The sequence below is a fragment of the Nomascus leucogenys genome, chromosome 3 (assembly GCF_006542625.1).
Source record: "Nomascus leucogenys isolate Asia chromosome 3, Asia_NLE_v1, whole genome shotgun sequence".
In the NCBI taxonomy this organism is placed as follows: Eukaryota; Metazoa; Chordata; class Mammalia; order Primates; family Hylobatidae; genus Nomascus; species Nomascus leucogenys.
The window spans coordinates 21,402,794-21,426,017 of record NC_044383.1 but is presented as its reverse complement, the minus strand read 5'-3'; the positions used below and the strand labels follow the sequence as shown (position 1 = coordinate 21,426,017).

General features: G+C 41.8%; 1 protein-coding gene across 2 annotated transcripts in view; it reads right to left on the bottom strand.

Moving 5' to 3' along the window:
• Positions 1-9,780: 9,780 nt before the first annotated feature.
• GPAM (glycerol-3-phosphate acyltransferase, mitochondrial) overlaps positions 9,781-23,224 on the bottom strand; it is a 33,849-nt gene continuing 20,405 nt past the window's right edge. The window contains exons 15-22 of one of the 2 annotated variants that reach the window (XM_003255468.3): positions 21,570-21,640; positions 20,507-20,771; positions 19,803-19,945; positions 18,251-18,328; positions 17,165-17,305; positions 15,770-15,959; positions 14,552-14,610; positions 9,781-13,583 (exon numbers count right to left, since the gene is read on the bottom strand). In XM_003255468.3, the coding sequence (XP_003255516.1) occupies positions 13,467-13,583; positions 14,552-14,610; positions 15,770-15,959; positions 17,165-17,305; positions 18,251-18,328; positions 19,803-19,945; positions 20,507-20,771; positions 21,570-21,640 (1,064 nt within the window). In that variant the 3' untranslated portion in view covers positions 9,781-13,466. Of the gene's footprint in view, positions 13,584-13,806; positions 17,306-18,250; positions 18,329-19,802; positions 19,946-20,506; positions 20,772-21,569; positions 21,641-23,224 lie in introns of those variants that run through there. The other variant, XM_012505866.2, reaches the window with a different exon arrangement.

Below are 23,224 nucleotides of genomic sequence, written 5' to 3'. Positions count from 1 at the left end.
ATCCTGGTCCAGGCAGGGCCTGATGCAAGCAAATTAGCATCGGGAAATTCACGACCAACAGGAAGGCTGAGGAGGCTGGTGAACCCAAAACCACTAGTCCTGCACACGGATGCCCCTGTTTACGCGGTGGTTTCAATATGCTGGCCAAAGGAGCCAGTGGGTAGGCAGGGGTAGACATGCAGTGGCTCCTGCAGAAAGTGCGCAGACTCATCTGGAAAAGGGCAAGCCTCTTAGCAGAGCTAATGTGTATAAAGCGTTTACCATGTGCCACGCTGGTGCTAAATGCTTCATGCATGCTCATTACTTCATTTGATCTCCTATCAGGTGGAAGTGACTAAGCAAAAAGCAGGCACAAGGTTCATGTGGCTGGTAAGTGCAGAGCAGGGATTTGAACCCAGGCACCCTCAGCCAGATTCTGAATCATAAAGCTATAAACCCCTGGACAGCAGTCACATGCAAAGGCAGTTAAGCCAGAAGGCATTTAGGTAGGAAGCTGCCCCCAGACCATGCACCAGACTCTAGCTGCTCGAAACTCTCGTCTGTTGGTAGTTCAGAGCTCTGTACTGGAAGAAGGCTGTGAAAATGGACTTGCCCATGACCTTCCAGGTTGTGGCTTTCTATTATCCTGAGGCCCCTGACGTGAGATTGGCCCACCCATCACACTCAACAGCAGTGTGTGCCTCCCCACTTCAAATAGTTATAGCCCCTTTACCCTGGAACGGGTGGGTTTAATTCCTAAGGCAGACACATGGGTCCTGGGAAGCGGGCTTTACTTTTTTTTGGTAAAGTCCCACATTCTAGTGCATTACCTTCCTTCTCCTTCCCCTCATCTCGAAACCCATATCCAAATGTATTGGTGGGGGGGTACTTAGTATACCCATATCATGAAATCCAGACATCCAGGAAGGAAATCAAGGTCAAGGAACCTTGAGGTTCAGTGGGAGGAGTTGGAGTTTGAGTGCCCACCGACCAAGCTTCCCCTAAGAGCTTGAGGAGTTTCCCAAGACCCACTCATTCTGCTTCTCTATCTGTAAAATGGGAAGTGGCTAGTCGTGCCTGTAAAGCTGTTAGCCCAATGACTGGCAATTAGTTCTTGCTCAATATATATTGCTTTACCTTTACCCTGAAAAAAAACAAATTGTCCATCTGCTTTCTTTTTTTCCATTTTAAATAAAGATAGGCATTTGGAGACATTGCTTTCTATTTTGGAAAAAAGAAAAGTGTATGTCCAATAATTAACAACCCCTGACCCTTGGTGTGAGAACCAATTGGGTAAGGGGAGTGTGGCACATGAAAAGACACACGCCCCATCCAAATGCTCTCTGTTCACTAGCAACCCCTTACTCCACGCTGGAGCACAGGCCCAGGGCCGTCAGGTCTTCTTACAGATTTAACAAAAGCTAGAATTTTACAGAAAAATTTTCTGACATCTGAAGCATTGACCTCATTTCTTTGAAAATTTAAAGTTATCAAAGTAGCTTTAAATAACTAAAGCTACTTTAATTATTTACAGTAGCTTTAAATAACTAAAGCTACTTTAATTATTTACAGTAGCTTTAGTGATGTGATGTGATGGGTGGGCCATCTGTCTGGAGCCCACAGGTCACCACTATGTGTGGCCACACATAGGATTCGCATATTATCACTTAAGAGTTTTGTTAAATTTCACTGTTGGGGCCAGGCACAGTGGCTCATACCTGTAATCCCAGCACTTTGGGAGCTGAGACAGTCAGATCACTTGAGGTCAGGAGTTCGACCTCAAGTCGAGGCCTGGAGGCCTGGCCAACATGAGGAAACCCCATCTCTACTAAAAATACAAAAATTGATCGGGCACGGTGGCGTTCACCTGTACTCCCAGCTACTCAGGAGGCTGAGGCAGGAGAATCACTTGAACCCAGGAGGCGGAGTTTGCAGTGAGATGAGATTGCACCACTGCACTCCAGCCTGAGTGACAGAGTGAGATTCTGCCTCAAAGAAACAAAAAGCAAAAAAAAAAACCGTCTGGTGAACTGTTGAAGGGATTCCTGTCCCCACTCTCTGGTTCTTGCCCTTCCTTCAAGGCTCAATTAAAAACTAACTCTGATATGAGACCTCCCTCAATCACCATCCAAATCTCCAACTACAATATTGTTAGGTAACTTTTCTTGGATAAAGTCCTGTGTCCCCTGAGAGCCAGAGGGCTGCCCCAGGTGAGGCCATGGTTGGCCCTTTGAATCTTCTGCCTTCTCTAGGCTCTGTGAATGTGGGTTGATGATGGTAATAACCCTCCCCAAATACCTCCCACCCTGAATCCTAATCTCTCTAAGCACAGTTGATCATCTTTCTTCCTGGCAACCAGCAAAGGAACCAGAGCAGTATTTCCAGATCATTCCTCATCACCAACTTCTGGCAGAGACCTCAAACCTGGAATTAGAAACATCAGCTTCCATCTCTCTCCCTCTAATTGTTCCGCAACCTGGAGTGACACGGAATTGGTTAGTGCAACTTAGCAGTCTTTGGAAACACTAGCTGTTGATGTGGCTTTGTGGCTCAGCATCTTTTTCTGTTTGTTTTTTTTTTTTTTTTTTTTTTTTTTTTGAGATGAAGTCTCTGTCACCTAGGCTGGAGTACAGTGGCGCGATCTCGGCTCACTGCAGCCTCCGCCTCCTGTGCTCAAGCAATTCTTCTGCCTCAGCCTCACGAGTAGCTTAAATTACAGGCATGCGCCACCATGACTGGCTAATTTTCATATTTTTAGTGGAAATGGGGTTTCTCCATGTTAGCCAGGCTGGTCTTGAACTCCTGATCTCAAGGGATCCACCTGCCTCAGCCTCCTAAAGTGCTGGAATTAAAGGCGTGAGCCACTGTGCCCGGCCAGTTCAGCATCTTGTCTGATGAATAGTCATGAGGCCTGTCTTAGTTTGGGTCTCCCTAAAAGCTGCTAGAAAGACAAGAGTTTGGCTGCAAGTCATTTATGTGCGAGCTGATGCCAGGAAGGCCAGTTAGGGACTGGGACAGGGAGACACAGAGGGGAAAAGCCAAGAAAGGGGTGCTCATGAGTAGGTCACTGATGAGGGCAACTGGAGCATCATCCCACCCACAGGGACCCTCCAAAGCATGCCCTTGAGGGGCAGAGAAGGTGGGCTGTTTATCCCCCAGCTCTCACCTCTGAGGTGTTAGCTCCCAAGCACCAGAGGCAGAAACGAAGAACATCCTCCACAGAGAGACCCAGGAAGAGAGGGGGTGCAGGAACATCCACATCTGTCCTCCAGGGTGGCTGAGGGGAGAGAGGTAGGGCCTACAGAATCTACTGCAAAACTCTGCCTCAAAAGTCCAATTATGTGACCGAAGCCCACCTTTACACTTAAATTACACTGCAAAGCACCTCACACTGGTTCAGCAGGTTTTCCTAATACTCCCGCGCTAGACATGGGGTCAATCATTGTTATTAGCCCTAATTAACAAAAGGGAGAGATCAAGTGTGTGCCCGAAGTCATATAACCAATTACTAACTCTACTTTGCAGACTCGATGACCTTCATATTACTAAAGACCTTGCCAGGGAGTACTTTAAATAGCAAAGCATTTAATCCTTTAAAACCATGTTGTAATTTTTAAAGTTGATTTCCTAGGAGCTTTTTGGGAATTCACCTGGTGTGGGGTATCTCCTGTCTCTGTGTGCCTGGCCTGGCTACAGTAACTCCATATTCAGTATCTACCAAGTCCTAGCTCCTCACAATGCCATGAGACCCAAATGTCTTTCTGACAGTTACTCTTTCAACCTCTACATTTCACCATTATGTAAAATTATTTCCTGGGCCCTGACAAGATTTTATCTTTAATAAAACTGAATTAAAACAGCAAGCACAGGCACACCATTTCAGCTGACCCTCCTGGTTCAAAAGATTAGAATAAAGAAGTGCAACGAATTGTCACGAAGAGAAAGAACTAAATGCAAGGTTGTTGCCAATAAAAATTAAGTTTCATCCTGACCAGAAACAATGATTGTGTTCCATTGCCCATTTTAGATATACTCTCCAAATTTAATTTCTTGCCTTGTGTCTGCAGTGAGAGGGAACTTCTATGGGGGAATGTTAAGGAGGCTAGAAGCCTCCTACAAAACAGATTGTACAAAAATTCCTGGCAGGGCACAGTGGCTCACGCCTGTAATCCCAGCACTTTGGGAGGCCAGGGTGGGTGGATCATGAGGTCAAGAGATTGAGACCATCCTGGCCAACATGGTGAAACCCCGTCTCTACTAAAAGTACAAAAATTAGCTGGGTGTGGTGGCACATGCCTGTAGTCCTAGCTACTCGGGAGGCTGAGGCAGGAGAATTGCTTGGACTTGGGAGGCGGGGGTTGCAGTGAGCCAAGATCGTGCCACTGCACTCCAGTCTGGGCGACAGAGGGAGACTCCATCTCAAAAATAACAACAATAGGCCGGGCGCGGTGGCTCACGCTTGTAATCCCAGCACTTTGGGAGGCCGAGGTGGGCGGATCATGAGGTCAGGAGATCGAGACCATGGTGAAACCCCGTCTCTACTAAAAATACAAAAAATTAGCCAGGCGTGGTGGCAGGCGCCTGTAATCCCAGCTACTCGGAGAGGCTGAGGCAGGAGAATGGTGTGAACCCGGGAGGCGGAGCTTGCAGTGAGCTGAGATCGCGCCACTGCACTCCAGCCTGGGCGACAGAGCGAGACTCCGTCTCAAAAAAAAAAAAAAAATAACAACAATAACAAAATCCTGACCCAGAGGCAGAAAGACACTTTGTGTAAAAACAAACAAACGAAAAAACAGCTTGTAGTTTAGAGCCTTAAAGCATGATGTAGCTTTGGCCCTGTTAATATCATTACTGTCCCAGGATTGCAGGTTTGGAAGTGATCCATTTGTTGTCTTGGAGGGGAGAGGTCTCTCCTGACTGCAGAGGGAGGGCGCCAGGACCACAGCCTGCACAGTGAGGGAGGACAGGGTGGAACTGCCACCTGTTCCCTCAGCTACAAGAGAAAATTAAGTTTTCCAACCCAGTGAACACAGTGGGAGACTTCAAAGTGAACCTGACTAAAGCTCGCTTTGTGCTCAAAACAGTTCCCAAATAAGTGCCATCTCCAGATTCTGTTTCAAAGTTAGTTGTTCTCTCTTCCAGACATGGACCCACCATATGGGATGCTTAGAGAGTGGATGCTAAGTGACTCCACTGAGCATTTGTAAAACACAATGCTGAAGATCAAGTTGGAAAACCAGCCACACAGCTTGCCAACACCATGACCCTGAGAAATTGCTCACATTCAGGTTACTATTAGGGTTGTTTAGGACCATGATCAGCATGGTGTCTGGAGCATACAATAAAAATACTACCCTATGCTAAGTTGCTGAGTGTGGCTCTGTGCCATAACAGATTTGCAATAAGCGGTAGCACATTCTGGCTATTTTCAACCTCAAAGACTCCCCTCCTGCTCAACTCTGTGCAAGAACATTTTAAGAGATCTTCAGCGAAGCCCTTTGCTCACTTTCTCTTCCCCCATCCTGAGGATGTTTTCCTAAGCACTGTTTTCCCTGTGCTTTTGTCAATTGCTCCTAGATGAAGGTTCCTTGGGTTTGCAAACTCCAGAAAGAAGCATGTCACAATGATCAAGAGAAAATGTGAACTCTGTGTTAACAGTCTTCAGCAAACTACTTCACCCCTGAGTCTCCGTTTCATCGCTGGTAGGATGGGGCTAATAGTATCCACCCCAGAGGACTGAGATGATACATACAAAGTGCTTAGCACAGTGCCTAATGATAGAAGCACAAGTCAGTCCTAGATATGTCTGCCACACTGTTTTGCTGGAGCCAATTAACTTCCGTCCAGTCCACATCATTATGCCATTTGCCAAGCTTCACATCAAACACATGCATGATTTGACCTTGCTGCAGGAAAACTTGGTCATTTTACTGACTTGTCCGTGTTCCATTTGGCTGGTGTTGACTGGAATGTGTCAAACAATGTTGCTTCTGGTCTAAATTCTATCAACTTACTGTGTGAGCACTGGTAATCTTCTCTTCTGTAAAACTTGGAGGCAGAATATTAGGTGACCCTTAATTTCCCTCTGAAGGATGCATAAGCTTCCTCAGAGCTAAACTTTCTATCCTATGATTCTTTGACATCTTAAAAAGACTGTCTGGCTGGGGAGAGACTGCCCCTCCTGGCACTAGCCAATTCTTAGAGATAGCAAAGGACTCAGCCAGGAGCCTACTTTGATATACACACTAATTAATCCAGAGCCATTCCTTCTCAATCTGGCCCATACACCCTCGTAAGCAATATTCCTCTACCTAACTCATCCCAGGGACTGATACCAGAAAACTAGGGACCACTCCTATAGTTTAGAGCCCAATGAAATTATCCAGACTATTCAATTATCGATCCTAAACAGTTCACACTGCCCTGCCCTGCCTTTCCCTCAGAAGCATCAATAAAGGCTCTGACACAAGCCCCCACCTCGCTCCTGTCTTCTGCCTCCTGACCACCCCTGTGTCTTTCCCATGTGGCCCTGTGTGGTGTGTCCCATGCCTCCTGTCTCTACGACCTGTGACTATAACAAATTGTGTCTCTTCTGTGGCCACACCTGACTGGCCATCACATGAAAGCATACAAAACACACACAGTTGTTTCACACTTGCCAGCCTACAAAACACTTCCGCCTTCATTAAAACTAATTTCATCTTCAAAAATCCACTGTGCATTTGCTCCTATGCCATATGGAGAACAACCATGTCCACAGAAGTGATGTGACCAGCTCAGAGTCTGTATGCACACAAGAAAGCCAGCTCTCAGTCCTAGATTTACTGACCAAGGGATCAATTTAAAGGACTGTGTAAAGCTCACACACAGAATTCAACTCGGGCAAGCCTCCTTTTCATAGATTGAGGGCTGAGAAGCACCTCAATGCCAAACTTTGTGGTGTAAGTCACCCAACTGCATGGGAGCTATGCCAGCATCTACAGAGATGGCTAGGCAATGACAAGGCTCAAGGAGCCATTTCCCATTGTAGAAAGAAACATCTCCAGGTACATAAAGGATCTAAGCATTGTTACCTGAAAGCCCAGCTCTGTCCCGTTTACTTGATCACTTTAACACATCCTGGAGGAAAAGCCACTTTAGAAGGGCGTTTATCACCCATGCCTTCTCCCTCGTTTTTACTTCCGGAGTATGCTGTGTAGAACTGTGAAATGCCTGATTGTGCCAAGTGTCTAGAGCAAGGGTGCTCAAACATCATGTGTATCACAATCACCTGAGGACTTGTTAAAATACATATTGCTGGTCTCCGGGTTGGGGCTCAAAGTAGTTGCATTTCCAACAAATTGCCCAGGTGATACTGAAATTGCCCAGGTGATACTGAAATTGCCCAGGTGATACTGAAATTGCCCACGTAATACTGAAATTGCCCAGGTGATACTGATGCTGCTTGTCTGGTAAGCACACTTGACAATCACTGGTCTAGACAGAGCCACCGTATTCCATGGCTCCTTAAAATCCTCACTGTGGGCCCCGTGCTGTTCTACTTTTCCCTTGTTAGGCGAAGGGAGTCAGCACTCTCTTCACCACCACGCATGCCTAGAATCATGAAATAGAAGCGGGATGTTTGCCCACCATTTCAACAATGGAGAAATAATAAAGCAGGTAAATTGGGCCTCGAACCCTCCAAAAGTAGGAGAAGAGATGGGCTTTGTAGGATTCTCCGAGAGAGATTACTTGGGGACAATTGGGCTATTTCTGAGCTCTCCCCAAGAAGTGCTAAGACTGGTTCAAGAAGCAGAAGTTAGATGTTTTATAGTGCATAAACATTTCCTTACAAGTAAACTCAAAGACTTAAAATTCTCAGGTGATAAAAACCTGAATATATATTCTTAAGGTAGCTTCGTTCTCAATTCCAGCAGGATTCCTTGTCACTAGCAGCTGCAGAGCCCATGGATACAGCAACCATATAGTCTATTATGCACACCTAGACTCTTCTAAGAGTCAAAGAGGGCATTGTTAATAATTACAAAGAAAAAAGAGGGTATGGGCATAGGATTAGCCCACCAGTAAGGAGTGAGAAACAAGGTGAAATACACACTCAGGCATGCTACCTCTGCTCTTGCCTTAGGGAGTCACCTCACTTCTACTAAGTTCTGTATGAAGTATCTTGGCTATGTAGGTTGGGAACTTTCAGCAGGTGGTTGAGGGTGTGTCCACTTGTGTTCTTTCCTTTCTGACTGTCCACCAACCTGCAAGACAAAAGAGGCAAGATGTTTTCCCAGAGGGCTGGAAATTGCGTTTGTCCACTCATTTACTCTAATCACCTGTCATAGGTAGCCCACTGCCAGCAGCAAATGCTAGTTTGTTTTGATACACACTTTGACATGGGCACAGCTGTGAGTCAGATGTCAAAGGCTGACCCAGACGTGTTCATTGCCTAGTTAAACATCACCAGTCTTCATCAGATACTTGCCTCAAGCTCTAGTCCTGCCTAAGTCAGGTGACCAAGGTTAGCTTTCTCTCCCCTGGGGACTGCCTACTAGCTCCTCCTGGAAGGGGCACCTTGAAACTGGTCCTTTCATGCTTCTTTTTCCTAGGTCAAAAGATACAAACTGGCAGTTGGCAAGATAGAAATGGCCTGGAAAGGCAATTTACTTGATCCATATATGTTGTTGGACCATTGTGTAAAAATTAGATGCTTTCACATAAAAATACAAATTCCAGATTATATTGAAAACATTTTTTTTTTTCAAATCAGAGGATCAGGTAACACTACCAGGACTATCTGGTAAGGGATGGGAGGCAAGGAAGAGTTGGAGAAGCACGGAGTCGTGATGGTAGACAGGAGACAATAGGGCCATGGAAACTGAGGGGGCAAGAGAAGCCAGGTAGGGGTGTCAACACCACAAGTGCCCTTGTACATGTCAAGGAGGTATGTTGGAATTTTACTAGCTAGGTGTGTAGAAGACAGCAAGGGCTTAAAAAGGAAAATGATAGGACTAAAATTAGAGAGTAGACTAAACAACAAGAGATGAGACTTCAAAAATAACATCCACTTACCTAGTGGCTGTAAAAGTTAGAATTTAGCTACAATAAAAGGAAGGTAACCTCTGGCAGCAGCAAGAGAGTTGCTAATGCAAAGAATGAATGTGCCAGAGTAAGGGCACAGTCACGGCAACATCACAGAGGAAATAAAAAGTGTTCAAGTAGAAAGTTCAGGGAGAGAGGCTGGCTGGAGAACGGATGGGATGGTCTTGGGCGTCAATCAGTTTCACAGCCACATCATGCATCCAAAGGACACGGACGTCATCAGCAGGCACACATTTACCACGGTTCCCAAAAGGAACACTCTGGAGATCAGGCTGTATTTGAGAACTTTCAAAGAATCCACAAAATCTGTGCTCTGATAAAAGAAATAATATTCTTGTCAAAAAAGTAAACTAATGTTTGAGCAACTGTGATAAACTAGTGGAGAAAACACTTTTTATAAACTTAAATATGTAAAAATACAACAAAAAGCACCAAGCTTAAAGAAATCTTTACAAAAACCCACAGAATCTCCCTAGAATATGAATATTTACTAAATAAAAGGAGAGCAATATCTAAGAAGCAGACCTACATCTCCAAATGCTTGATCAAATTTGGAAAGCTGTGGGTCAATAATAAAAGCATGAACTGTAGATTCATACATTTGATATCGTTAAGCATTTTAATAAGTTGCTATATAAAGTCAGAAAACAATAATTGTTCGTATAATGAATTATGTAGGAAACTGTTTTAAATACAAATCAAACACATCAAGAATATGTTCAATTTTTGGTTTATTAAAACAAAACTACATTTTCTGTGTTTCTTGCAATACAATAACAAGCATAAAAATCAATCAGCATTTCCAAGTATGTTTTGCTCACAAAATCGCAGTTATTTCACAGTACCTTATAGTAATTCTTTTCACAACAGTCTTAACATTTCTTTGTACAGCAGGCAAATAGTTTAATACCTTCCATCAAGACATTTCAGAGCTTTAGATGTTTAGAAATAAGGTCAAGAATCTCTTTCAAATGCAATCATTAGTTTGTATTAAACTAAAATGCCAGACGGCAAGTCTCAGGTTTCTAAAAAGAGTTTTAAAAAACAGGTTTACAGCCCATAGTAAGTCCTATAAACCTCAACGATAGGTCCTCTCATGTCTAAACACTACAACTATCTGTGGATAAAAATCTGCATTCAAATGTACAATACTTTCTTCTAGATCTGAATTAAAACCTTATTTACCCCAATTCATCCATGTATTCTGATACGTTCAGTGAAAAAGCCAGGATCATTGGGGCTGTTCTTTCTATCAAAGGAAAGAGCTCCGATCACCTACATTATAATTTTCTGTGCTTATTTTCTGTAGGGGAGGAAATACACATCTATTCAACGCCACACTGGATGTTACAAAATACATGCATATTCTGCCCCAGTGCCATCTGTTCATTACCGTTTTGTCTCCTTAAAGATCTAACATAGTGTTTCCCAAAATGTTCTCCACAGGACATTAGTGAGAGGTTCATAAGTATCCCAAAGGAGAAAAAGGTCCTGGTGTCAAAATAGTTTGGGCAATGCTGGGTTAGACAGTTTTTCACTGCCGGATGCCAAGCCCTTACTGCGCTAAAGTGCATTGTAAGTTTCCATGTGCAAACTTAGTTTCCCAGCAACACCATTTCTATAAAACACTGATGAACATCTCACAGAGCACTCATATTACATGGAGTGCTATGGGAAATGCATTTCCCCGTCCAGGTTACTGTCAATTCCACAATTTGGGCTTACTTTTATTGTAATCTCAGAAATATTTTCTCCATTTACCCTCATGACTTTGTGAGATTTAACAGATTTCAGAAGGAAGACTCGATGCCGTCTCAGTTAACAGTTCTACAAATTTCACACTAGTTTTTGCCTTTGTTTTTCATGCATTTTCAGAGTGCATAAATTCCTTCCTCTCTTCTGAATCACTTAGGACATTCTCATTTTTAAAAACAGAGTGCAGCTGCATATTGCTTAATATTGTTTTTTTTTAACTTGACTCACAGTCTTCCCCTGAAGAAGGGCATGCATTTCATGTTACAGAAATGCAATAAACTGTAATAAATTATTTACAAGCACCTAGTTTGTTTAACCTTATGTGGAAGCCATCACTGTTGGAAAACAATGAGAATGTATCTTTTAGCAAAAAGGTGCTATCTGGAAGCTTTATTGTGAAGATGCTTTCATTTTTTTGTTGTTTTTTTTTTTTTTTTTTTTTTTTCAGTCATGAGGCACTGAAGAATGAGTTGTGCTGAAATTAACTCAAAGGTCAGCTTGTCTGGATAAGCATAACTTTGGTTGAGGTTTTTCTCCCTTAAAAAAGATTTTCAAAGCACCAGTTAATTACAAAAAGCATGCATGTTTATCCTCACAGTGAGTTAAGTGGTGAGAGAGCTAGCAAATCATACATTGCATTCCCCAAAGCATCTGATCATACTTCTAGAAAACAAACCAACCAAAAGGGAAAATAATGCAAGAGAAGCCATATTTTCTTTGCTTAGGCTGGCAAAGCAGCAGCTCTTTGCAGCAGTGACAGGCAGGGCAGAGTGTCGACTGGGAAGTGAGTCCCAACCTTGAATAACGGTGAGTTTGAGTAATCCTTAATCTACAATTTAAAGGATGAAAAAAAGAGACTAGTGAAATGTTTGCTTCCCCAGATAAGGAACACCCAAGACTTCCTGGGTATCCTCCAAATGTAACCAAGAAAAGTGTTCTTCTACCCTAGTCAATAAAATGGAATGCTAAAACGTGATATCTCATTCAACATCAGAGATACTACAACTGACAATTACTTAACGGTACATCAATTCCTATAAAAAAAAATATATTTTAAATGCAGAATTTGAGAGGAATCACAACAGCATAGCATTATTGCTACGAGTTTCAAACATGGTATTTCATACCATGTGAAATATCAATCAGCATCCCTCCCTCTCCCAAAACACATGTTATTCATGAGATATTATTAGTGTTTAAAATCCAAGCTTATGGAAGTACAAACTTAATTCTCAGTACTTTTATACTAAATTCAAAGAATCTATGTAACACTCATCTGGAAAAATTCTTAATTCCATAATATCTTGGAGATAAGCAACAGTAAACTGTTAGAAAATGTTTTAACATTACATGATATTTAAAAAATCACCATAATTACCATAATAAACTAATAATTATGCTCCCTGCTCACAAAAGGTACCTACCGATTATGAACAGACCATTTTTCATAATTATTTACCACTATGTGGCGTAAGGGTTTAGGCATATAACCCACAAAAATTTGTTGAAAGTCATGGTTTTTCCTCAAAGCTAAAAATCCATAAATGCCTCTAACCATTATCAGTCAGTAGGGCCACCACACACATATACTGGACAGGTTGTGCACGGCACAACTCGAGTGGGTACCAGTCACCTGGACTGGGGTGCAGTACACAATCTGTGTGCAGTACAGAAAGCCCTCATCAGTTGTGACCAGAGCACTGTATTCTAACAGAGTCTGTCAGCTCAAGCTAATCAAGTTAGGAAAGTTGCTATTTGGTTGGAGGATTTCCAAGAAACAGCTGTACCTGTGAGAGGCAGGTATTACCTGAGGGGTGGATGAGGTACAGACATAAAACAGGAAGGGTTCTAAATATTTGCTGGTCATTCAAAACTCAATGGCACTTTTTTATATGAGCAAAAGCCTTCAACACCAGTTTTCTGGCCAAGTTTCCCTAGAAGTTTGCCAGCCAAATTAACTTCCTGATGTTAACTATTTGATTACAATATCTCAGTTGCCGACCTAAACTAATATTGTTTGTTTTCAAATAGCTCTTAAAAACATTTTCTAAATCTGACAGCAAAGGACAGCACAGTGATATCTGGGTGTGATATATACCAGTCCACTCAATTTATAAAGCACTTTGGGATAAAAGATGCTCCCATTAAAAATGTAGCTACTATTGACAGATAAAACTGAAAAAGAGTGAATGGATGACTCAATTATTTTTAAAGGAAGCATTAACCACTAACCAGATAATATACCAACAAATTACCCAACAGCACGAAGTATACAAGATTCAGTTCTAGAACACAGCTACATTTCTGTGTCCATCACAGTAATTAGTCCTTAAAAGTTGTACTTAAAATGTCAATCTTTAATAAACTCAAAAATAATTTATTGAGATTTCATCTTGTAGTCTACGGATTATGAGTTGCGAATAGAGGCTGAGGTCCCCCCAAGTGTTATCTGCAGGCTGCTGTGTTGATGCAGAGCTGGGAAGATCACAGATTCACGGAGGGAGAAGGCACTTGTCTTCCAGGAGATCACTTTGGGACAGGGCAGGCCTGACCCTGCAACGGCACCTTCAACTCTCAAGCCAGAAGCTGGTACCTACAAGGGACTCATCTCATGACCTTCATTTGCCAATGGTGCCACACATTACCTACAGCACCACAAAACTCAGAATATATTCTAGAAGTTTTTGTCGGTTGCATTGAGGTAGAAAAGTGCTGCTCAGTTCTAAAACAGACACTCTCTTTTGTTTGGTCTCCTTGAAAACCTAAAGAAAAAGTTTAGATTAAATTAAAGGCAAAAAATAAAAAATAAAAAAAATTTCTATTACCAACCTGACCTGTGGTGTCCTAGACCTCAGAAGGCAGTAAAGGCACAGAAAACCATATCCTGGCTTTAAGTAAATGTATGCATGGGTGTGTGTGAGTATGAGGTGGGAGTTTCCAATGCAAGCAAGGTTTTCTTTTTCTTTTTTTTTTTTTTTTTTTTGTTTTGATGGAGTTTCAACCAACATTAACTATATTCTAAAATTTCAACCAACATAACTATACTCTAAAATGACTTAGAATAAAGTCACAAACAGTCCCTCACAAAAGGCCACTAGTATCTCTATGGAACTTACATTCCCCATGAATCACGAAGGTAAAGGACACCTGAGGATACTTCTAGAAATTCTCGTAAAAATACAAGAAAGTAACTAAAAATCATATGGAATAATTAAGAGCCAAGATTGCGGTCCTAATCCCAAAATCAAAAATCTGAAGTACTCCAAAATCTGAAAGATTTTGAACGTCAATATGATGCTCAAAAGACATGCTCATCAGAGTATTTTGGGTTTCGGATTAGAGATGCTCAACCTGTAAGTCTAATGCACGTATTCCAAAATCCCAAAAAAATCTGAAATCCAAAACATTTCTGGTCCCAACATTTTAGATAAGGGATACTCAACCTGTAGCACCTTGAAACATGTTGATACCAGTCATATATAGCAGCTTGGGAATAAATGTGAAACCAGTAAAATTCCAGAACATTCAAATAAATCTACACTGATGGGCTTCACCTTCAACACAGCCCAACCCATCCTACATGCCCCATTCCCAAAAATGCCTTTATCATTAAGCCAGCAGAAACTGCTTCTCTCGGGGTCCACCCCACCACAAAGGTAGCTCAAACAGACTAGATCTCAAGAGAACAGAAGTTAAAATAGCTTTTATACCATAAATGGTGGACACCTACCCCAATATCCTTAAACATTTTCACAGCATTCTTCACAAGACAGTATGTGGCACTCTCAGCTGAAGAGAGAGAATAAAACCCTGTCAAATGGTTAGGCCCAACAAATCATGACAATCCCAGTAGCCACAGTAAGAAAGTATGGGGAGCAAGGAAGAGAATGAGAGCAAGTCAGCAGACAGGGGTGGGGCCCCACTTCCACCACTGGCAACCTGTGAGTTCTCAGATGACTGGCTGTTAAACCTACTTTGCTTACACCTACTTTGTCCTATATTGAGGTAAACAAGAAAGGGAGGGGCAAAGAAAAGGGGGTATAGAGAGATAAATAGGGAGAACAGAGAGAAGTAGAAACACCTAAAACATCCATTTTCCAGGACTGTTGTGAGAATCAAATGAGACAGTGTATAAGTATTCTTTAAGCTACCCAGTGGTACACAGATGATTGTACATCAGTGGAACCAGAGAAAGCATAGGCCTCGAGGTTAGGAAACAAGAATTCTGATCCCGAGATTACCCATTAACTAGCAGTGAGACCTTGTGTATTTTCTTCAACTATAAAATGAGGTGATTAGATTAGATTCCTTCTGGCTCTAAAAAGTGATTCGAAGTAGTTTCAGCTCCAAACTACAACTGTATAAAATACTACTCCCACCCCAATCATACCTCCTAAAACAAACAAGATGGAGCGCTGGCCAAGATGTGCAGCAAGTGAAACACATACGTGAGAGTACAGGTAGGTATAACCCCTTGGAAACTGTTTGGTGGTATCTACTAAAGCCTAATATACCCAGAGCCTACAACCAGGCAATTCTGTTCCCACATATATGCTGTATATAGGGGCACAGATGTTCACCAAAAGACATATTCAAACATGCTCATAGCAACACTGTTCAAAGCAGCTGTGAACTGAAAACAACCCAAATATCTGTCAACAGGTGGTAAATATTTATACAATGGAACACTACACAACAAGAACAAAGGAACAACTATATGTAACATGTATGAATCTCAAAAATAACGTTACGTGAAAAAAGCCAGATGTAAGAGTGTACAACTGTATCATTCAACTTATATAACATGCCAAAGAAGATAACAGTAATACTCTATGGTGTTAGAGGTCAGGATAAGTTTGCATTTTTCCAATTTTCTACAACTAGCGAATTTCTGTAATCAAAAACAAAAAAAAAAGATTTTAAAAGAACAAATAGTGACTTAACATACCATATACTGCAACATTTCTTTCTGTTCTGGTTATTAGGTATTTGTGCAACTTTTGCAGATACTCAGGTTCTGGAACAGGACCACTGAAGTTGTGAACAAAGATAGCAGCAGAGCTGTAGGCCTCCAGCAAAGGCCCAAGGAGTCTCTGTAAGAAGGTGATAAACTGCTGGTGCTCCTTGGATTGGCTCACCTGAGTGTGCAAAAGCAGGAGATGAAGTCATGAGGAAGGGACAAGAGACACAAGGCAAGTGGACAGAGGACTTTCTCTGGAGAGCCAGTAACATGAGAAGATGGCCACTCACATCAGCACTACATGAAAGCGGCTCCCTGCCCCTCATGCAGAGAATCTCTGCTGGAAACAACTGCTGGCTTTCAAACACATTCTTTATTGTAATCATTCACTTTTTTATAGTATTTGAGGCTTGTGTTCATTGAACAGCCACCTAGAAGAAATTTTCATAAATGAATGCCCTACTTATGATATGCTGTCATCACTGAAAATAGCTGCTCCTAAGACCAGGCCCTCCACAGTTTGAAGCCTGGGCTCAACAGTCACTCAAGTCTGCAGAAAGACCAATGGAAGACCACCAAGATCATCTCGCTCCTTCTGCAGCACCTATTCCCTGCCTCCCCTAAATGGCCTTTGCCCACAGTCCAGCACTGTGGGGAATGATGTCCACTGTGACGGCGGTGCTTTATGGCTGAGAGGCTCTCACTGTACCTACCCAAAACACACTGGTTTGGTGAAGCCCCCTGGAGTGTGAAAGCAAGATCACTGCCCCATCTTGAAACTAAACTAATACCACCCAAGTGAAAAAGAAGACAATTTCTAAATGTCAAAAAAGAGTAATCCTCTTAGAGTATTCAGAAAAGACGGGTCACTATTACTAAGTTCTAAAATTATAAATTAGACAAAATTGATTTTTCTAAATCAGGGACTTTTTTTTTAATCTCAATTATCTCCTATAATGGTATTTGTTTTAATTGACAGCAAAGAGCTTAATATATGAAATTTTGGGAGGGACAGCAAGAGTGACTCAAAAAGAGCAACGAGGCCAGTGGCAGCTCAACAGCAAAATAGCTGTCTCATGAGGGGTGCAGGTGTAGGTAAACAGGTATGCATCTGTGTACTTCATAAAACGATGGTGAAAGTCTCACCTATGACATTCATCCTCCTGACTTTTCAGACTCTCCTTTCCTTTTCTACTTAAACTGAATAATTTAAGGTATTAATTCAACTCAAACAGTTTAAGTGTCTTTACCACACAGAAGGTACCAGAGCTAGTTGGGGGATTCTTTAGATATGAAGACATCACCAAGGCTCCAGCTGATCTCACTACAGCATAAACCTCAACATATCCCCGTAATATTCACCAGAATTCTTCACCCAAGTACCTTCAGGTAGCAATCTCGCTGTTCCTCCCCAAAGTCACTGTCTTCATCTTCTTCATCACTTCTCCAAGACAAAGGTTCAGGAAGCTTCTTGTCCCACTGCTGCTCAGCAAGACTAGGACTGATATCTTCCTGGTCATCGTGCTAGGCCAAGGAGATGATGGATAGTAAATAAAGATGCACTGGCACACAAACAACTGCCCAGTGGAGCCAGGACGAGGCAGTCCTCTTCTCTGACCCTTCCTGGCTCTTCTCTGTTTAGCCATTCATAATGTCAATCCACTTCCCTTCCAAACTCAAACTCAGTCAGGAGACAGCAGGAGACAAAAGAAAGGGTGGGTGGGAGGGGAGAGCTACCAGAAAGATCAAATAAAAGTACCCCTATATGTTCTAAATTGATATGTACTTTTCCAGGCCATCTCCTCTACACTAAATCTACCAAAATTAAAATAGAATCTCAAAAATGAAAACTGCAGATGTGCAAGCTACAAGCATACCGATAGGTGTAACATCTCAACTTAGCATACAAACTTCTGGATGTCACAGAATCAAGTCAGGATATGTTTTAGACAACACAACTTACAAATAGGAACCAAAATATTAAATAATCCCAAAGGACACTTATTCTCCCCATTCTTATTTTTCGCTTCTCTACATCTGAACATGACCATATACCAAATGTAATTATTGGTTTGTTTATTTATTTATTTATTTATGAGACTGAGTCTCACTCTGTCACCCAGGCTGGAGTGCACTGACACGATCTCGGCTCACTGAAACCTCTACCTCTCTGATTCAAGCAATTCTCGTGCCTCAGCCTCCCAAATAGCTGGGATTACAGGCGTGTGCCACCATGCCCAGCTAATTTTTGTATTTTTAGGAAAGACAGCGTTTTGCCATGTTGGCCAGGCTGGTCTCGTACTCCTGACCTCAGGTGATCCACCCACCTTCACCTCCCAAAGTGCTGGGATTACAGGCACATGCCACCACGCCCGGCCAATTATTGGTTTAAATAAGTGGTAGAAAAGATAAGGGAATAAAGAGCAAGTAACTTCATAAAGACAAATAAAGGAAAGCTCTACCTCTTACCTCTGCCACTGTAAGAATGCCATACTGGATAAACTTTCCTACTGTTTCATGGCAGACTTGGTAAAATGTCTGGCAAGGCTGAAAAGAAAAGTCATTTAAATGTAAATGCCACCATTTTATACTTCTTTTTTTAAAGGCAGAAAACATGGTACAAGGTAGCTGCCAAAGTCTTCCATTCTGTTACCTCCATCACCCCACTGAGCAAGTCCTGTGATTCCCAATGCCCACCGTCTTGATACACACACGGTCACGGACAAAGCCCAATAAGAGACCTCTGTCACTTAACGTTGGCAGAGCATCCAACGCTGCACCACCTGCAAGGTAGTGCCACAATGTAGCAAGCCCTCTGAAGACTGCTTATCAGCCCCCCACCATCTATTTCTTCTATTTTATAAGACAGTTTCTCTGCAATAGTTATCTTATAATAAATACTGTACACAAAAGTGGTGATTGAGGAAACACAACATTGGAATAAGTAAATAAAAACCAGAGAAAGGACAAGGTCAATCTTAGGAGTCTTATCTGCCCTCATCCCTCCCATCCCACCACCCAAGGTTCATGCAAAACAGATTCCCCAGCAGGACCACAAGTACACGTCACACAAAGCACAGTGTGGAGGGGGCGGTACTCCTAACACATGCACTCATCTCATCAACATCTCAAGACACATTCATACAAAAGAAAATATCGGAATTCAAATAAAATACGAATTCTACATGATGATGATTTTGAGAAGAAGGAAATCTACTACTTAATACATATGTCTCATGATAAATGCCTAAAAGTGTTTGGGTATATAATATAAATGCTCATTAGTACTGCTGGGCTTGGTTTTCCTCATTTGTAAATTGAGAGGGGTTGAGCAGATGATTTTCTTTTTTTTTTTTTTTTGAGATGGAGTCTTGCTCTGTCACTCAGGCTGAAGAACAGTGGCGCAATCTCGGCTCACTGCAACCTCCACCTCCCAGGTTCAAGTGATCCTCCTGCCTCCGCCTCCAAAGTAGCTGGGACAACAGGCGTGTGCTACTACACCCGGCTAATTTTTTTTTTTATTTTTAGTAGAGATGGGGTTTCTCCATGTTAGCCAGGATGGTCTCGATCTCCTGATCTCGTGATCTGCCCGCCTCAGCCTCCCAAAGTGCTGAGATTACAGGCATGAGCCACCGCACCCAGCCGAGCAGATGATTTTTAAGGCTGCTTCTGACTCTTACCATCTGTGGTTCCATCATCTACAGGTGGATGTGTTAATTATTTACAAACCACTGACCCAGTGCCTCACACACAATACATGCTCACTAGCTTTGGATGTGACTGCCTGAGATCATTGAGCAATTTGTCCTATCATGCAGGATAGATTCAGTGGAGCAGTAACCCAGAGAGCAAACCAAGATAGTAAATGACATATTGGTTTGGTGGTCACTGAAATCCAGGAGTGGAATATACAGTATCAACAATGGGCCAAACATTCTCTAACAGAAAAACACGGGGGGTTATGTTTTCATGAAAACGCTCAAAAAAAGAGACCAGGCAACACTGAAGAGTCTTCACTCACCAGTGAGATGGTGCCTTCATTGGAGAGAAGGTAGCACAGGCTGGCCGCCTTCCGCACCAGCTGCTCCTGGCTGATCAGGTTAGGTGGGGTGCTGGTGGGCCCCCCCAGTCCCCTCTTGTTCAGAACTGCATAAAGGCTGCAAGCTAAGAAAAGAAAAGAAAAGCAACAATGAAGTTGCCAGCTCAAAGTCTCCAAGAAAAACTTCAACTGGCTCGAATAACCTTAAGAGATTATTAATACATCAAAAATAATGGCCTGTATTTGGAGAAATTTAAGTAAATCTCACAAGATTAAATTCTCGTGATTCCATATGATCCCAACTGCATCAAAAACCTTCTCCAAAGACATAAGCCCCCTCTTCTCTCCTTCCTCTCTTTTCTCTTAATCACAAATGAGGCCCTCCATTCACTTTGCTGCCCTGTGTATGTCTCATCTCAGTTAGATTTTCAGCTCCTGGATAGCAAGACACTCTACCTCTCCTGAGAAATAAGGGTAATACTAATCAAATGGTAATTCAGTAACTACTCATTGTAGTTATAAACAGTGATATAACAGGAGATTACATTTTCGTTTGAAAACTAAAATTATAGCCACATTCCCTCAAGCAAGGGGCTATCATCAAAATTAAAGTAGATACCACTATGTGTTTTAGGCCTTTTTATTTTCCATGAAAATTACTGAAAATATTTCAAGGCCTGACATACCTATGATGGCCTCCATGATAAAGACATGAAGTACCCCATTGCTGTAGAAGTTGAGTTCAAAGACTGATGGGACAGTTGTGCTGGGGATGATAAAAAACTCATCGTTCCTGCTAGTGTGGGTGATTGTGACACAATTTCCCAGCAGCTGTATGGCATGCATTACTACATCTTCTGAATTTCCTGAGAACCCCAGGTCAAAATCACGAGCCAGGACTTCCTCTTTCATCACAAAGAAGTCTTCAACCAATGTGGAGAGATCAATTCCCTAAAGAAAGACAGAAACAGTATTATGACAGTGGAAAACTTACTTTCCAAAAAGCTGAGAGGCCAACACTCCAAGACTTTCTTCTTGCCTTGGCTTTCCTGCAGCTCACTGCTAGCACATAGAGAAGTAGGGCCAGAACACCAATGCAGAGCGAGTCAGAAAACTACTTAAAAAGCTGGTCCTCCAGGAATGTCAAGGTATTACACATGCTAGTGAACACTCTAGCCATGACACATGATATGCACATGTAAGATCACAAGGGGGAGAAAAAAAGCCATCTGCAAGTAAGGAGTGCTTATTTTTTAGCAAGATTTCCTTCATTTTAAATATTTATCTGACAAATATTTATTTGGTGCCTATATATATTGGCACTGTTTGGTATTGAGAACATGACTGAACAAGACTGCTGTGGTCTCTTCCATCATAAAGCTTAGACAAATGTATTTTGGGAGGATAAAGGGTGGGTTCTAAAATGCCAGTCGATTCGTTTGGAAAGCATTTGCTATCAGAATACATACCACATGTTAATGAGACAGACCTTATTTACATTAACAGTATTAATCAAGCAATAGCTTAGTACTACATATATTAAGCAGTCTGTTTTGTTTTGTTTTTAAATGTAGATTCTTCCTCCACCAAGTTGGTAAGCTCCTTTGGGCAGGGTCCTCAGCTTATTTTACTGTTTACCTTATAGTACTAGCCATGAGTGGGCCAAATCTGCCCCTGAATATGTATCTGAGCAGCTGACAAAACATTCTCCTGCTTCCTACTTAACTGCAGGTGACATTGCAGACATACCTGCCTGTGTCTGTAGAGGAGCAGGCAAGCCACAATGTGTGTGGACATAATGGCACAGGACTTGCTAGCAGCTGGAAGGCAAACACAAAGCTTTTTTTAGTTGCACTTTTTACAAACATAGCTGAACTTTTTTGAAATACTTAAATTTTAAACAGGAGTATTTAAAACTGTGAAAGTCTTCTGTCACATTTCCCATTCGTGTGATTTACCAAAAGGAAGTTATAATACTAGTGTTCTGGTATAATGGAACCTCATTAGAGATCACTATTCATTATACAACAGACTAAGACAGGTCCACCTTCAATCCAGGCCAATGGAATTTAGTTACTGAATGACGAAGAGACACTTTTATTGAAGTATCAAGACCCAAAGTACAAGCCTGTTTTAGTTCTACAGGATTTCCCATTTCCATAATCCTTGACTTGCTCCCACCTACAGTCTATTATAACTTCAACTCCACTTCACTTTTCTTGCTGGTATTCACCATATTAAAACGAAGGTGTAGTAGAAGGATAACAGCTGACTTGAAGTCAGAAAAATCTGGGCTCAAATCCTAATTTACTCATTAACTAACTTCATGACTTGGGGCAAATTACTTAAATTCCTGGCCTCACTTTCCTCACTGATAAAACGAAAATACTACCTAGCTCATTAGAACACATGAGAATAAAATGACTGGCCCGGCACAGGAGCCACAGCAATGGGTGCTCAATATATTTGTATTTCTTCTTTCAACCTGACCCAGAGGTAAGAAGGAAGGGCACAGACACACGTTTGAGAATGACTACAGTGCACACCCCTACACTGAATTCGCATAAAATTATAATTATATAAATCAAATCTGAGAACACCCATGGAATAATCTGAAATCACGATAACATTTGTGAGTTTTCTAAGATAACAATAAATTTATGAATACTTCATTCACCACTCGTAATTGAAGTTGTCTGCAGTGTTTAAAAAAAGTACTCAGTACTATATGTATAGCTATTAAAAATATTTATAAAGAATTTTTAAATGTGAATATTGTGTTATAAATGGAAAGCAGCATAATACAGAACTGTAAAAAATATTTTTAGAGACTACACAACAACACCACTGGTTATTTGGGTAATGGGTTTTTGCTATCCATTTCATCTTTATTTTCAAACTTTTTAACAATAAGGTATTAATTTTTGTATCCAGATTTTAAGCAGGATAGAGACATAATCAAATGTGCTTGAGAAAGAATCCTCTGACACAAAATCAAGCAGGAATAGGAGCCTCCAGAATGGGAGGAGCAAGGTGAAGGAGGAAGGCCTCCCCAGTAGCATTGGAAGGGGGCGCTGAGAGTATCATCAGGGTCCTGGCCCAGAGAGCAGTAAGAAAGAAATCACAATGAGGCTGAGCACCAAAGAACCACTGTGCTGCCTTGGGATTTTAAAGCAGCCTCCACAACAGTACACAATTGTACAGCTTGGAACTTATAGAAGACTGGTCCTGCAGTGAACTCACACTCCTCTCTAGGTTCACTTTAATTATTTGTATATAACCATCCCACTGACATGAACATAAGCTCATTGAGTTCAGAACCATTAATTATTCATTTTGTATTCTCCACGGCTAAGGCAAAGCTTTATACAAGGCCACTCATATTTGCTGCATTACAAAAACTC